This window comes from Musca autumnalis, unplaced genomic scaffold, assembly GCF_047663935.1.
Source record: "Musca autumnalis isolate F117 unplaced genomic scaffold, ASM4766393v1 scaffold_1, whole genome shotgun sequence".
Taxonomy (NCBI): Eukaryota; Metazoa; Arthropoda; class Insecta; order Diptera; family Muscidae; genus Musca; species Musca autumnalis.
This window is the reverse complement of record NW_027411644.1, coordinates 332,922,693-332,940,626: the sequence shown is the minus strand read 5'-3', so window position 1 is coordinate 332,940,626 and position 17,934 is coordinate 332,922,693. Positions and strand designations below refer to the sequence as shown.

Genomic DNA, 17,934 nt, shown 5'->3' with positions numbered 1-17,934 from the left:
ATGAGCGATGATGAACCCGCTAAAAAGGCGTATGAATACATGCCACATGGCGGTGCACGCAGAATTGGCAGGCCAAGGAATAGATGGCGCAAACAAGTGGATGATGAGATGAAAAGGCGCGGTATTCCAGAGTGCGAAGCAACAAATAGAGAGGAATGGAGATCTCTTCTTAGTTCGGCCTATAGAACAAATGTTCTGTAATAGGCCAGCTAAGTAAGTAAGTATGTAACACACAATTGTCAAAACTGTTAACTAAACCCACTCTCTTTAGCTGAAGATTTGCCTAGGCCAACATGATTCAGTAACATTTTGTACACATTATTACGAATTATAAAATAAGCCTAATGTTTTAGATATTTACAAATATTCTAAAAAAAAATATATTTTTGTCTTCAATTTTAGGAATTGCTGAATTTGGAAAAAACCCGAACTGTGTCACTGCAGTTGGATACAAAAACCAAGAAAAAACAAAAGAAAGAGAAAAAGGCTAAGGAATCAAACGGTGCCATCGCTGAGAACGGCGAAGGTGATGGAGGGGGCTCAAGTAGTGCCAAAGAAAAATGTCTCATGATGTAAGCCATACACGAAACATCGAGTGAAACTGATGCGTGGAAACATTAGATGTTAATTCCTTATTCATCCGACTTCGCAAGCTGTTACCAATTATTGGATGGACTGTTGCAGTATTCAGCTTTCTATTTTGTTAAAAGTGCTAAGTGAATTTTCTATTTTTTAGATAAAGGTATTGGAAACTTTTAAATTTTAGTTGTGAATCAGTTTTCGGTAATCCAATCTATACTAACCCAATGATTACACATGCAAGTAACTTGCAGACAGTTGCGTATACATATTATAGTCGAAACTTCTATAAATCAATATAGGGTAAATTGCATGGTAATGACCGCAAAATGTAAAGGTACTTTAAAACGCTCACGACGAAGCCATTCCCAAAATTCATAGATATGCAAAATATCGAAGAAATCAACATTAGCGTATTTAACCGTTTCTCTTAAGTTATTTGAATACAGCAATATATACGATAAATAATATTATCTGGACAGTATGGCAAAGGCACTTTATGTTAAAAAAATATAGTGAAAACGCCGTCATCACGCAGTAACACATTTAAGAGAAGATTTGTCAATCTCTTTCTTTTAATTTCCGGAAATTGTAAACTTTTTTTAAAACCACCCTAGTAGACAGACATAGGGTATAACCCTGCGTTTTAGGTGTCCAGACAAATGCGAAAACAATTGTACAACTATGAATAAAAATCGTCGATTTCATTTTCTTTTTCGTTCACATATTTTGTTTTTGTTCATGTTCTTTTGTTTTCAACACATTTCAATTATTATCTCATTTATTTTTAGAAAATGTCAAAAATTTCTTAACCCGACTGTCTGTGAAAAAATGATGGACAGCTGGGAGACAGCCGACAACTGTATGTATGTATGTGTTAGTAAATCAGAGTTGTATTTGAAGACAAATTGTCTGGTGTAAACGCCTAGTTAGGCATGGTATAACAAAGAAGAAGCCTGTAGCACCGATAATCGAACTTTTGGCTATTAATCACTAACGTTTATTGCATTAAAATATAAAAAAGTTGACTAATAACCTGTGGCACAATATGAATATGTTATGTCAAACATTTATTTATGTTGTTGAGGAAATTACAACAAAATTATTTTTTTTATAAAGGGATTTGACTTTTCATTTTTGACAACAGCTGGTGTGATACCGTGATACCACTATGTGGGTAATTGTGCCATGTAATAACCATTATAACGTTTATTCCAAATATTGAAAAAGGTAATACACCAACCACTTTGAAAAAAAGTTTAATTGTTTTTTTTTTTTTTTTTTTTTTGTTAGAAAAATTATATCATTGAAAAAACTGTTTACGACATTTTTATGATTCTCAGAATTAAAGAAAATTAGTGAAAAACAAATGTTATGTCAGTTTGGTTATCTCATCGGCTTAAAGTGACTTCGCCACATTGCCCAAAATATAATTAATAATAATTCTGATAAATTCAATTTTTATAATCAAGTTGCGCGTGCGGTTTTTTCACCAAATCACCTTATATAGTAGATATACAAGGTAATGGAATCGACATATTTGAATATTTTATGTCAAAAAGTGTATTTATGTCGTGGGGAAATTACAACAATAAATTTTTGCAACAAAGGGGTTTGACATTTCATGTTCCCGACTACCTTGTATTTCTACCATGCCCTACATCTATCGTTCGCTTCCTTTAAAGAACATATATTTTATACCTTCTTTATTGTAACATGGTATTAGGCTAAAACACAATGAAAATTTGTTGTTTATTTCTTCTGATTCTCTTCAAAGTGAAAAAGGTAAATTGCACTGTTTTCAATACAAGAGCTTCCAACGTAGCGAAATGTCAGGTGTCTAAGATAATAATTGTATAACTTTTGAATTCTTCGACTGGGTGTATATTTGACATTTCGTCCAGTTTTAAAAGAGTTTTGGGATATGATTTTCATGTTCAGTAACAGCCAAATTAAAGCAACAGTGCTGTCAAATTTTATTGATGCCATAGACAAATAAAAGAATAGACAAAGATATTGTAGTGTGCTTGTTTTTTGTAGGGGTCGCTCTTACAACCAATATCCTCTGTGTTCATTTTGTGCATTTTGTTTTTGGGTAAATTGCAAGATTTTTTTTTTTTTTGATTTTTTTATATGAGGGTGTAGATCCGGCCATATACTACCCTCATATTGTCTTTTACCATCAAAAATAGTTTAAAAATGTATAGTTCTTGTCATTTTAAAAATTGAGTATCTCGTAAACTAACTCAATTTTCATTAAGTGAGAGAATTTAGGTGAGAGGATTTCTTTGTCTATTCTTTTATTTGTCTATGATTGATGCTTTTCATTCATTTTTTTGCATTTGAATTTTACCTATTTTTGTCGGTAACTCAAAAAATGAGTTACAGAATTCAGCTACAGCTGGGCTTACTGGGCCACCTCGTAATTAAATCATGCTTTTTACTCTTTAAAGTTTATACATTGTGTATTTGTTTCATGTTTTTTTTTTTTTTATTCAGAACCATGGTGCAAGAATGGAGATGATATTATGCCTGTTCCAGAACCTGCAAGGAGCTACTATTTTTTACTACGATAAAATTTTTTTCCTTTATGTTATCGGAAAAAAATGTAAAAATTAGTAGATTCTTGCAGTTCTGGAACAGACCAACAATAATACTAACTGATGTCTTCATTTGCTGCCAAAACATATTTTTTAAACAAAAATAAATAACATATAATTTTTATTTTAGCATCGCGAAGAATATTTGATCGTTTTCTTTTCACCTTCTTCACCTTCTTAAATTCGCCTTGTTGAGTACTGTAGTTATATAAGCTTCGTTCCAGTACTTTTTAATGGTAAAATGTTCAAAAGAGAAAACTGTCAAAAATGAGTTCAACGCACACATTTTTCCAAAATGTACGGGAACGGAAAAATGGCAGAAACGTCAAAAAATCTGGAACAAATGTCAAAGTCGGCGTGTCAGCGAATCGGAAGCCGGCAAACATGTTGCACATTTTTGCTCGCTCAAATTTGTCGTGTAAAAGGTTTCTAAAGAGAAAGCCATTCAGCGCCATTTTTGTTCAAAGAGAAGTGAACATTTTGCAACTTTTTTGGTGTACGGGAACGCATTTCGGGGAAAAATGTTCAAAATGAGTAAAAACTTTTTAGTTCTGGAACGAAGCTATAGTCTTATGTCAGACTATGAAAATTTTCATTGAAAATGTTTTGCCATTTTCTTCCAAATTTTCATTGACGATATTTTCATTGCTTTGAATTGGCTTGAGAGATACGAATTTAAACACAAAGAATAATTTCAGATTACAGAACCTTGTGTACAGAGTTTCACCCCCTTCACACCTCTTGCCTATAAACTCATTTGCCTATAAACTTATTACGTCTATTTCGACATTCCTGTACTTTTACAACAATTTGTTATGAGAAAGCAATATTTAAAGTTTGCCAGTTTCAACAGTTAAACAGTACGGGAACATAATGATTGTTTCCTTTATACATGGACATGTCCATGGCACAATTATCGAGGTAGTGGTATCGTAAAGTTTTGAATATGTTATGTCAACATTGTTTTATGTTGTTGTGAAAATTACTACAAAAATACATTTTTTATAAAGGGATTTGACATTTAATATTCCAACAGCTGGCGTGATACCACTACCTTGGTAATTGTGCCATGGAATGTCTTAACTTTGGAAACGCCAAGATAACAAAAACTAACTTCATAGCCTCTTCACTTGTAGGACAAACATGCGCAAGTTTTACTATTGTTGAAAAACCTATAAATATTTAATATCGCGGAAAACATATTAAATATGGATCCCATTTAATAAAATGCCCAAGACGAGGCCTTAAATAAATAATATGTTGGTAACATGTTACGCTGTATGTTTTTCAATGGAAATGGACCTGCGGTAGTGGTGCTCCATACTTTTTGATTTCGTTATAATGATTACTACAGCCATTGTCCTCGAACGGTTACACCTTCGTGAGCATAAAAAATGAACAATTTTTGAAAACAAATGTGTTGTTTTAAATAATAATCGTAAAAACATATTAAAATTATCCATAAATATAATGCCTGTTCCAGAACCTGCAAGAAGCTACTATTTTTTACTACGATTAAAATTTTTCCTTTATGATATCGAAAAAAATAGTAAAAATTAATAGATTCCTGCACGAAGACTGTTAAGTATTTTTCCTTGGATATGAAATGGCAGCTTCTTCATCTTTCACGTTGTTGCTTGAAGACATTTTTTCAACAAGAAATTGCAAGATTAAAAAAAAACAACTGTAAAAATGTTTTTTTTTTTTCAAATTTTATTTTTCGTAAAATTATTACCATTAATTATTCACCAACCTACCACAACAACGCTCTCTGAGCGTCCGTATTACCCAAATAATAAACTACATAGACCCGTTTAGACCCAATGAACTACCTGATGATACGTGTTGGTAGCTGATACTCAACAATAAAGTACATAGACCCGTTCTTACATCTTGTCTTTAAAGTCCATTTATGTTATACCTTTCTTTAACAAAAGTAAGGAATGAAGTTCGAATTACCAGGCATTCATTACTACATCTTGCATTTAGAATAAATGTTATATATGTACATCATGTCGAGGAAAAGGAAAACAAATTTGCTTTTAATTTATCTGACTATTATTACTGAAGCAAATTTGTAACAATTAAAAACGGGTTAACAGTCCGATACCAGTCACCATTTAAATACAGAAAGGATGAAATAACGGGCCATAAAATGTCATGATTTTCAAATATTTAAATTTGGCATTATATGTAATTATACGTTTTGGTTATTAATTGCTTTGTTCCAAAACCTGCAAGAAGCTACTATTTTTTACTACGATAACATTTTTTCCTTTATGTTATCGACAAAAATAGTAACAATTAGTAGATTCTTGCAGTACTGGAACAGACCAATTGTTGAACTACGTGAGTTATTTGTTTATTTATTTGTTGATTTATATTCTTAAACAACTAATTTTGGCACAAAACCCGACATATTTATCACAACTATTTTAAATTTTCGCTATTTATTACAAGTGAAAACAATTCATTGATATTTTCGAATTATTTTTTCGACAAGCACAAATGTTCTTGTTTTCAAAGTGGTTGGCCTCTCGATAACTTTTGAATCAATTTATAGTTAACTGAAAAGTAGTACAATGTTGGACAATTGTGGCTTTTTTCTGTTTAGCTTCATATGATTTTTAAACCAATTTATAGTTTAAAATTAATCGATTTATAATAAACAGTTTTTAAAACTTGTTAATAAAAGTCCTACAGGGAAGCTTATGTCGTAGAGTTGGGTAATCTGAGTAACGTCAAAAAACGATTGATATTACGTATACATAGTTTGTTCACACAAATGATGTGGGCTTTTGGAACTGCGTAGAACTATATAGTTCATATGGCAGGAACTTGTTTCCTGGATAGGAAGGACTAGAACAATACCAGACGTATGGTGTATTGATTAATGTAAAATATGTAAATATGTCTTTTTCACATATGCTCTGTTCCAGAACCTGCAAGAAGCTACTATTTTTTACTACGATAACAATTTTTCCTTTATGTTATCGACAAAAATAGTAAAAATTAGTAGATTCTTGCAGTACTGGAACAGACCAATACTTTTCGAAGAGCCGTGCCTTATTCTCGGTTTACCACAAATGTCTGTTTAGGCCCAATCAAAGCCTATATTTAATGGAAGAGGTACATGTTTCACACATCAGTGTATGTTTGTTACACCCATGCGATTTAAACATATTCCGATATAGGAAAAACGTTAAATATTTATGTATAATTTTAATAGACAGATTGCTGAATATTTATTTATTTCTTTATTTATTTTTTAAGAAGCTACATACACAGGTATGTACGTATGTAGTATTACATACAAATGCATACATACATATATACCAAAGATGCATAAAACACATTCCTTACAAACTAGCACACATTTTTAGATACAAATAAGTAGTTTTTGCTACAAATAATTCAAACATATTTTATTAAGAAAACAAAAAAATATCGGAATTAAAATGTTGTAGTTTTTTGCTTATTTAGTGATTTATTAAAAGCAAATAAGGAAAAAAACAATAAACATATAGTAATATATTGTATTATTCATAATTAATTAATATATGTATGTATACAGTACACATATATGCAAAATTAATTAGATAGTTTTAATTGTTTGTTTACTTTATTATCGATAAGAATAGAAAACAAAGAACCAAAGCTTTAATTATCTTTTGGAAGTACTATAATTAAAATGAAGACAAAATGTTAGTAATGTCACTACTTATGGTGTTTAAAACGAAAACAAACATTAACTTTATACGAGAAGTTTTGTGAATTTCCAAAGGTGACGACTTGCGCGATATTTACAAATGCGCTCGTTTTGGGATTTTGAAATTTTATTATTTATGTAGAATCAATAATGCTCATAGTTTTATTACATTACACTAAGCGACATAGATACATGCATATATACATATGTACATAAATAACATGATGCAGCAACCGTTTGTTTCCCCGACAAATTATAAATCAAATAAAATAATTTTTAATCATTTCAGTGTTTGGCAATTAAATTAATACAAACACTAGCAGAAAAGTATTGGTAATAATAATTGTTTAATTATTACACAGATATAAGAATATGAGATGTAAAAAATTAAATGTATTTTTTTACGCTTAGTGGTGAATTAAAAACCTTGAAATATCAAGTCTTTCAAAAGTTTCATTAGAAAATATATGAAATGTATCGATTGTTTCATGTATGTAAGAAAATGTTATTCTCGCATCCTTGACTCCACCAAAAAATGTTTATCGGAACTCCTCTACTGTCATGCACCCCTTGTATGTAATACATGTTTAAATATATTTACCACATTCCCGTCATTGAAAGCTTCGTAGTGATTTCTTAACATTATTGGGGTTTTCAACGATTTTGGGACTTGTGGAAAATGGGATGTTTGATTGTTACTAAGTACTTAAAAATATAATTAATATTTTATATGTATCGTCAAATACAACTCAACAACAACCACATAAGAATTTGTTTTTGTTTGTAACGTTAGTGTAATCGGTAAATGTCTATAAATTATTGGAATTTAAAAAACTAATGTTTTTCACATTTGATTGAATATTTTGGAAAACATGAATGACAATTCGGTAGATTTTCAATTTTAATGTTTCCATATCATTCCACTAAATGCATTATTTCTCGCAGAAAGTATAATTCTTGCAAATATGTTTGAGGTCGCTGGAAATTCATTGAAAAAGGAGAAGCTGTTTCAATCTCTTGTTTTTGATTAGGGCTTTCTTTTTTCAAACTTATCAAAATACCACACCATATTAACAAATGTTGTACCGCCTCTATAAGCGGTGTTTTAGTGTGCGGCACAGCGTTCGTACTTGGAGGAGGTTACATGTCATTTATATGAAGAAGTCTTTATGGGAAAAAGTTTTTTTTTTATGAATATATTTTTTCTCCAAAAACTATATGTCCCTAATATACATCGAACATAAAAATAAATATATAAAATGTTGTATGGAATTTGACACTAACATTACAGCCCAGTTCAGTCAGCTGGGTATTGCTGTTACATTTTCTTGTTCTACCATGATGTAATCGTATCGTTATATTGGTGTAATAATGCAATTAAAAATTATTGTGAGGTGCAAAGTTATTACTTCGACTTTTTTATATTTGTTCTCAAATTAAACAAGTGTTTGTCGATATTTTTTGCAATCCCTATTAAATAAATATTTGGTAGATTATCCCTGAAGAATTATATAAAAAACATGATCTCAAACTCGACAAACAGTAATGTTAGATAACAGGCTATGCTTTGACTCTCACATTGATTTCATTCAATCTAAAATCTACTATATTCTACGCAAGTTGTATTCTGTGAGCATTTTTACCGAGATGGTTTAAAGTCAAAATGGCTCATGCTCTTTTAATGCCACATCTTTTAAGACTTTTTGACCTTTTTCCCAAAAATGATTTCCTGTTGCGAAAATGAACTATTGCCTATTAATGACTAAGAAAGCCTCTGAATATTTTCATTAAAATTTATTGAACGTTGATGAATGTCAGATATGGTCTTAAAAACAAATCGCAAAATGTGTTGCATATACAAACCCTTTATTGGTAAAACACTTTTTGCTTTCTCTTTATAAAGCTTTGACGTAGAATATCGTCAAAGAAAATTCAAAGATAGTTTGAAGTTATTCCATTTAAGTATTATAAATGGAAAAAATGCTATGAAATGAAAAAAGAAATTTGGAAAAATGATTTCCTTCTGCCGGAATAGATCATATTCATACGTGCTCTTGAACCAACTTTAAATGAAAGGAACTTTTGTTTGCGGATTCTGAAACTACAATGTTCATAAATGGGAAAAATAAAAAAAAACAAAAGAAATCGCCAAATTTCACATTTTTAGGACTGTTTAGGTTCTCACGATTTTCCTGGGAAGCCGCAAGTCCTATCGAAATGGGATTAGAGAAAATATTGTAACTGTGAAAACCCGAATGTACATGCGTTATAGTATACTTGCAGTACTTTTCGTATATTTTCTAACTAGTTAATGAATTCTGAATGATTTTTTCTGTTTTTTAAAAATATATCACAGAAAACTCTGCTCGTTAATTTCTTCTTTTCTTTAAAATGCTAATAGAGGACCAATAATTTCAAATAGAAATTCGTAGGCTTTGATAAACATTTGTCAACTGACGGAATTCAAACATGCACATCTGACTGTGTATTGTCGCATCGTATAAACACAATAAGTAATTTGAAAGAAAAAATTATGAACTAAGGAAGAACCACAACACACACTGTAAAATACAATAATAAGATTTCATTGAAATACAACGAATAATTAAAAATGTACATCTTATATTTATACATAATTACATAACAATGCTTCTAAAGATTTTTTTTTATTTTTTTTAACATAAAAGCGAACAATGTTATATTTAATAAACAAAATCAAATTTACAAAGACAAGATATCACAGTTATTGAACTATTTATTTATTGTAATTTTAAGTCAGAATTTCAAAGCATCGTTATCGATTTGCTTTGGACACAAAAATGTTATTAACTTTAGTATTAAAAAATTTATTTAAAACTATTATGTTAAGCCAATATAAAAATGAACAAGCTTTTCCATATGTAGCTAAAATATATTTATTCATGGGAAGGACATATTTCGATTCCACACTATTGTTGGTAATGACTACCGACGAGTATTACAAAGACACTTTGCAAATCATCCCTATCTAATATTATAACATACGGTCGTTATTACAATTTACCTTTTGTTATTGGCTAAATTTGTTACCAATTTATATTAGTTAAAAGTTATATTTAATCTAATTCAGATTTGAACTAAATGCAGAATCGTCTCATGTTTAAGTTTTAATGTGAGCTTCATATTCTTAAAGCCTCCAAAGTTTATTTTTGTTCTTTAAAAATTCTTGAATAACAAAAGGTGATTTGCCATAATGACGCACCACAGTACGCTAACTTATCAATTATATAAGATAAACAATGGTATGTATAAACGTATGCAGTGGCACACCTTCAAAGACGAAATTGTAGAAAAAAGTCAACGATCTTTTCACGAGTTTACGAATGAACGGTTGCTACTGTATATTGAATTACTATGTACTTTCTACCAAGAAACGATCAAATATTTACTACTATCATATGCAACCTATTATAATAGTTGAAAATAAAATTAACCCCCAGTTTATGTATTTCGAAACGAAAATGTGTGCGCATGAAAGACACCCAAACTTTAGTTTTTGAAATATTATTTCATTTCCTTTTGCTTCCAAACAAAAAACAAATTTGAAATACACACTCAAGTTTGGTAGTTTTTCTTCCGCATTCGTTTTCTTATCGACATACATAAACAGGCCCTATCATTTGAAGAATACCAAGACTTTTATTTGCATTTATTTAATAGCTCTACACCTCTTTTCGGAATCCTGTGAACTTTATGTATAACTGGTTTGTATCATTTGGAATCTTGTCGATCAATATAGAACAATATTTCTAAAATGTTGTTTTTCGCGGAAAAACAAAGAATTATAATAGCTGTGTCTGGTTACCCTAAAATTTGTAACAATTTGTACCAATTGTTGCTGGAAGTCGTCTGTTAACACAAAAAACCAGCAAAAGAGAGCGATTCGAGAGAGACATTTTGACAGTTCTTTCACTGAGAGCTTGCAAATTCTTGCTGGACAAATTTCTTCTAGCAAGCACTTGCAAGCTCTTCTTCTTCCTGAAAACAATCAATCAGCCGTTTTTAGTTTTTTGTTGATTTATGTTTGTGAACATTAAAAACAATTTTATTGTGGATGTAACATAGTCTAATTGTACTGTTTTATGGAGAACAAATTTGTAAAGTGGAAAAATACTTTTTTGTTTCATTTTTAATAAAATACAACGTGTTTGCTTCCTTTGTTGGCGGACAAATTGTTCTGTTTTGGCAAGTCAGCTGATTGCTTGTTGGTTTTTGCTGGGAAGGTGTCTGTTTACTTTTTAAAATTTTCTAGCAAAAGAGAATAAAAACCCCTTACTCTCTGAGAAAGTTCTTGCTGGACAATTCTTGCTGGGAAAGTAACCAGACAGACTTAATAAATCTAAGGGATAACTCAAAATTGTCCAACATCAGTGAAGGAATTCAATAACTTTTATCGACTGAAAAATTGTTAAAATTTCTTTTGTTTTTGTAATAACTACAAAAAAATGAATTGTTGTAAAATAAACAAAATGAAAAATTGTTAGAAGGTTACATAACACTGTGCAACACTGAAAATGCAAACAACTTCTAGTGGCCATTTTCTGTAAGTACATATTGAGACTTCAATGGACTCATCTATACCGGGCTAAAACGACATTTTTTCCGGGCTTTATCTCCGAAACTAATAAGAATTTTGCTTTGCGCTCTTCAGCAATATTGTGGTCCTAAAGTAGTATAACTTATGTGTCATATAGACGAACAAGGAAAAACCGCACTTATCGCATCAAAATTGATAAAATATATGAAAGTTTACATAATTTCTGGAATTATGGTCAGTTACAGCCAAACTATTGAGAGTTGAACCAAGTAACCTTTCACAGAAATTTACCAAATAATGTCCTCAGCAATTCTTTAGAACATTCTGAAACTGTAAAATACGTATTTCATGTTGTTTAGGCGGTATTTCTTTCATATCATAGTCCCAATTTACATTGGGCGAGTTTACTTGCGGCAATTGTCATTTTGTAGGAGAGAGAGGTGAGGCATATGGTAACCCTTTGCCTCTCAGCACCCTCTCTCACCTACAAACTGACAATTGCCGCAAGTAAACTCGCCTAATGTAAATTGGGACATACTTTCTACTAAACATATTTCAAACAACGTTCACACAGGCTGTTTACCAATGCGAATCTTTCAAAGTGTATTGTTGATATATTTATCAAATTCTCGTCGAATAATATGCTAGAAATAAGGCGATAGAGACATTTTACAACAACGATATGTTCTGAAGAGTTGTGTATTACATTCCAGCGAATATTTTTCGCAACGGTAATATTAAGAAAAGATTAACCGTTTTGGAGATACGCTGCGAAATATATACAAGTTACGGAATTTTTAGATATATTATAAAAGTTGAACCAATACATGTGGTTATTCATGTTCTTTATTTTTCCAAATACTTTCTTCTTCTTCTTATCTACAAGTTTGCTGCGGATGTCATGGAAAGATTCGCATTGGTTTCAAAGATACAGCCCCGATTTGGTTTAAAAAGCCAATATCTAACCATGTTTAAACATGTTTATAAAACAAAACCCAAATACGGTTTTTAGCTTTCATAAAAACCGCATTAGAAGTTGTTTGCACAAAATTGCCTTGAAACTGTGGTTGTTTACACCTCAAAAAAATCTTAAAAGAAATTTAACACTGGGGATTTAATGAGAAAAGCCTAACAAGTTTGGTGATTTTTTGACTACAAATCAAATTAATTCTTAATGAGAATACACCAATTCTCCGCCAAATTAAGCTCATCTTTAGCTTTTCAAATCTATTAGTTTACCGCGAGAAGGCAATTTTCGAAATTTGGAAATTTCGTGTCGAAAAACATTTAGCTGCCTCAGAGTGTCTTAAAGCTGCAAAGTCGTCAACTCAAGTTATGGGATATGTGTGAGTCCAGGGTTTTGCTGGGGAGATTTCAGCAAAACACTTCATTGGAGAGTATTAAAGAAGGTTCTTTATATCTTAAAGGTTTTAAAGATGTATACCTGATTTATACGAGAAAAGAAATGTTGCAAGCAAAAGTTATATGAGCATTGTAATATAAAATTCATGGTTTATTATGTTAATTTGTTATGGAACTATTATTGCATGGCTGGTTAAGACTTTTGTTTTCACATTTTATTCATTTATTAGCTTTATTATTATAAGAATCAAAACATTGCACTACAGGCCCAATGGCAGGTTTCTGAGGCAAAAAGTCTGGCTGACTTCATAAATGCAGTATGATTCGTCAATTGACATCGTCGTGACTTCATAAATGCAGTACGTCTTTTTATAGACATCGTCGCGACTTCATAAATGTCCCGCGACACGTCACATTGCGCAGTAATTAAGAAATTTGTGCAGTGCTTCCACTTCTGCTGCACAACAATTGTCATTTCTATAGTACCGTTATGCCAACTGACATTTGCGAAGAAAATAAGAAAAAAAAATACATAAAAAACAATTAGAAATGGCGGATTTGTGGTAATTATTTAATATAATAAATTTATTTTCAAAAAAAAAAAAAACCGAAAAGTGAACAAAGTAAAGCAATGTATGCGTTCATAATGCAGCAAAATGACACGTCTCTTTTTTGACAATGTCAGTGTTGCCAATCATATTTACTTCGTCTTTTTGTAATGTTGCCAATATCTGCAATGTAAATACTGCACTTATGAAGTCAGCCTCTATTTTTGAAGCTATATATTTGGTTAAAATAGTAACGGGATTAGATTCTTAACACTTTGAGCCACTTAGAAACAAAATCATTTCAACCTGGCAACGTTTCATGACCACATACCGGGCTATCGAAGATATTGCATCTTACATTGTAAAATTTTATAAAAATCTATCAAACGAAGAACAAATTTGTTTCGCTCGACCCCCCCCCCCTCCCCCCTCCATTTTTCGGTATAAAAACTACCTTACGATCTTTTCTAAGACCTAAAGAATCTACAGTCAACATTTTATCAAATTCGGTTCAGCCATTTCGGAGGATTTATATTTCGAACATCATGGCAGACCTGAATAACTTTCTATATATATATATATATATATATATATATATATATATATATATATATATATATATATATATATATATATGGGTATGTTCTGAGACACACTTCACCTCTCACTTCACGCATCAAGCATTTTGTTCTCCCCATTTACGCTGATTTTTCGAGTATTTTATGGATGGACTAGGGCGTACTTTTCTTTTTAAATACCCTAGTGAATCTTAGTCCCAAGAAATTCGCAAAAAATACGAGTAAATGTGGTGATCAAAATGCTTGAGGCGTAAAGTGAGAGGTGAAGTGTGTCTCAGAACATACCCGATATATCACTGAACAGATCTGGACGTGATTCTGACTTGATCACGATGTACCATATCAAGTGCGGCTTAAATATAAAATCGGTTGAAACATACACTCCACGTCAGTAGAATAGAACACCTACATTTCTGTTAATGTTAGCTTATTTATAACGAAGCGGATGAATCTGCGATTTTAATCTTGTAGGGATTTAAAGTCTATGATGTTCCGTATCAAACACTGAAAAAATTATGTTTCTAGCTCTTCGCGAAATGATTTTCTGATCAATTTTCCGATAGTACTATGAAAAATAGGCATTTATTTTTGGTCATCAGGATAGAACAGTCATTTTATTTTCGCGAATTTTTGAGATATTAACGCCGAATTTTCTTTCAGCCGATAAAGCAAGGCTTTCTAATCATTTTTCACCAAAGAAAACCTATAAATTATTCCGCGGACACTGAAATAACAGCGTAAAGCTGAAAACAGATACAACGTTTGATTAAAGTTTTGCGTTGGGCGTCGAGAAAAAACAACAACAACAGGGCGACGACGATACCAAAGTCCAGCGTTTATCTGTTTGCCGGCATATATTTCAAATGAATTTGAATTTTTCGGCATCATGCCCAACAGTGTAAAAACGGCCAAAACGACACAAAACTTTACCCAAACGTTGTATCTGTTTACAGCTTTACAGGGTTTAAATTGACAGATATTTGAAACATCTCGGAATATCAATAGGAGTAGCGCAGTTATGTCATATTTCTTCCCAATAAGATAGAATATGACGCAGGCAACCTCGACGGATACTGTCAAATGCTTCGGATGCTGATAAGATGGAACATTTTCAAAATAATTGTGAAAAACGTCAAAATTTCTTATAAAAACCTTGATGTTTTGTTCAATAAAATCGTTTTTCCGCGAACAAGTCTGCCGTTCAAAGGTTTGGAAATATGCTCCAGATTTGCAGGAAGATAATATGATACGAAAACAACCGTTATCTTAATACACTGAGGGAAATTATAATACTTTTTAAAACAACATACTAAACTTAAAACCTCAATTTCCATGACTGTGTTTTCCCGCGAAAACGGGGTTTTTACATTTGCCAGTTCAGTTAAAAAAACTACTAATTCGTAAAATCCGGTATGGAGAGCATAACCTGGTCCATTTATATAGGAGCATAACACTGTTGAGAACAGTCGTGGACACCGAAATAAGAACACATATAAAATTCAAAGTCTAAAGGGTGTGTTCAATTTCAAAATGTGCTAAAATTTCCCTCAGTGTATTAAAATAGCAGTTGTTTTCATATCAGATTATTTTCCTCTAAATCTGGAGCATATTTCCAAACGTTTAAAAGTCAGACTTGTTCGCGGAAAACTCATTTTATTGAACAAAACATCATGGTTTTTAAAAGAAATTTTGAAGTTTTTCATAATTATTTTGAAAATGTTCCATCTTATCAGCATCCGAAGCACTCGATTGTTTCCGTCGTGGTTGTCTGTGTCATATTCTATCTTATTATGAAGAAATATGACATAAATGCGCGACTCCTATTGATATTCCGAGATGTTTCAAATATCTGTCAATTTAAACCCTTTCACGCTCTTATTTCAGTTTCCGCGGAATAATTTATAGGTTTTCTTTGGTGAAAAATGATTAGAAAGCCTTGCTATATCATCTGAAAGAAAATTCGGCGTTAATATCTCAAAAATTCGCGAAAATAAAGTGACTGTTCTATCCTGATGACCAAAAATAAATGCCTATTTTTCATTGTACTATCGGAAAATTAATCAGAAAATCATTTCGCGAAGAGCTAGAAACATAATTTTTTCTGTGTTGGTACGGAACATCATAGACTTTAAATCCCCACAAGATTAAAAACGCAGATTCACTCGTTTTGGGATAAATAAGCTAACATTAACAAAAAATTAGGTGTTCTATTCTACTGACGTGGAGTGTATATACGAAAGCTATATCTGTATCTGAACCGATTCCTTCCAAATTTTGCAGGTGTATTTTTATGTTCACTATAAAGATCGGGACGAAATTTGAAAGGTCCAGCAGCTTCCAGTGACTTGTTGCCTCAAAAACCTGTCATTGGGCCCATAGTGCATTGTTAAATTTAAGAGTATTAAATGTAAAGTGGTTTTTGAAACCGATCATGACCGGCGTTACGAAATAAGTCCCTAATGAAAAAAGTCCCCAAACTGAAAATGAAATAAGTCCCCAAAATTTTATACACAAAACAACAACAACTATAATTTAAATTTTAGGGGATTTATTTCATACAAAAATTTGGGGACTTATTTCATTATGAAATAAATCCCCAAAAATTAATTTGGGGACTTATTTCATTTTTCTAAAACTGCAAATTATTTAAAAATTGCAAATTATATCCCACTGGACTTACCACGCAGTAGTTGTGCTTTATCATGTAGTTATTGGTTTTCAAGTAGTTTTTTAAAAACGTCTACTGGTCAGTATGGAAGTCGAAATTATTGCCGCTGAGAAAAAAAGTTCGAAGGTATTATATATTCCAAAAATGATTTACACACAACACAACACAGAATGAAGAAGGAATATATATATACATATATAACTAAAAGCATAGCGAAATATGATTGTGAAAGTAAATCGTTTTCGATGAATGGTAGTATGAGTAGTTGTTTGTGGGAAAAAGGACGTGTCTTGGTTTCAAGTTAAAAATTATGATATAACGCCCCAAATTTGGGGACATGCAGTTAGTCAACTTAATTATTGCAAAACCAAAATTATTACAAAATTTAAAATAAAACACCATTTTATTGATATAAATAAATATCATTATTAATATTTCTGTTAACAGTTTAACTTTTACACATGTTTATTAATAAAATAAAGTAAAAAAGTAGCTAAATTTCACTAAAAAAATTCTAAAAATTAACAAAAAGGAGAACAACTCTTTTTTTGTACTGTCAACTAAAGAATTGCAAAATTCAGAACTTTTCAGTCTTTCAGGTTATTTTTCGAAAAGTCTGTTCTAATATTTCGTATGCCCACCTGGGGCATCAATAACAGCTTGTAAACGTCTCTGAATTTAATAAATAAGTTTCGGAATGTCATATTCCACTGATATTTTTTTGCCATTGTTCTTTAATGCATTTTATTTAGTCCCTCCTGTTATTGGGCGACCTACTCCCGACTTTTTCTTTAGGTGTACCCATGAATTGTCGATGTTGGGTTAATATTTAGGCTTTGGACTGGGGTGTCAATGACTTTGGTGCAGTTGTATAACAACCAAGTCCTACATAAATACGATTTATGCTTACGGTCGTTGTCTTGGTAGTACTCACATTGCAATTTTTTGCATTTTCAGGGTCAACAGGCCTAAATTTCTTGACGTTTTTGGTTAAATCATTTTTTAAAACATGTAAATAAACCTCCTCTGTCATTGTATCCTTCAAAATCTGGATGTCACTAACGTATAACTGACAGTTTTCCGAACTTTACGGTAGGTATTAAATTTTTGTTTTCCATGGCTGTAAGGGGGTTTCGCAAACCTTTTTCAGGCCCATCGTGATAGTACAACATAATTTTAGTCTCATCAGAAAATTCAACGTCATCCCAATACTTAAGATGGCGTGAAAAGTTATATGTAACAAGTGTAAATAGTTTCTATATATTGTGCTGGGAGGCAATGGCTTTTACCTTGTCACTCATGATGAAGGCTTGA

The 17,934-nt window shown here is 31.5% G+C and overlaps 2 protein-coding genes across 11 annotated transcripts in view; both read left to right on the top strand.

Annotated features, from left to right (window-relative positions):
• LOC141390236 (GTP-binding protein Di-Ras2) overlaps positions 1–10,555 on the top strand; it is a 49,817-nt gene extending 39,262 nt beyond the window's left edge. For all 10 annotated transcript variants that reach the window (XM_073963040.1, XM_073963035.1, XM_073963039.1 and 7 more), the window contains one exon: positions 403–10,555. In XM_073963040.1, coding sequence (XP_073819141.1) covers positions 403–576 — 174 coding nt within the window. In that variant the 3' untranslated portion in view covers positions 577–10,555. The remainder of the gene's footprint in view (positions 1–402) is intronic.
• The window catches only part of LOC141390238 (uncharacterized), a 95,955-nt gene that overhangs the window by 61,962 nt on the left and 16,059 nt on the right, over positions 1–17,934 (top strand). The window lies entirely within an intron of this gene.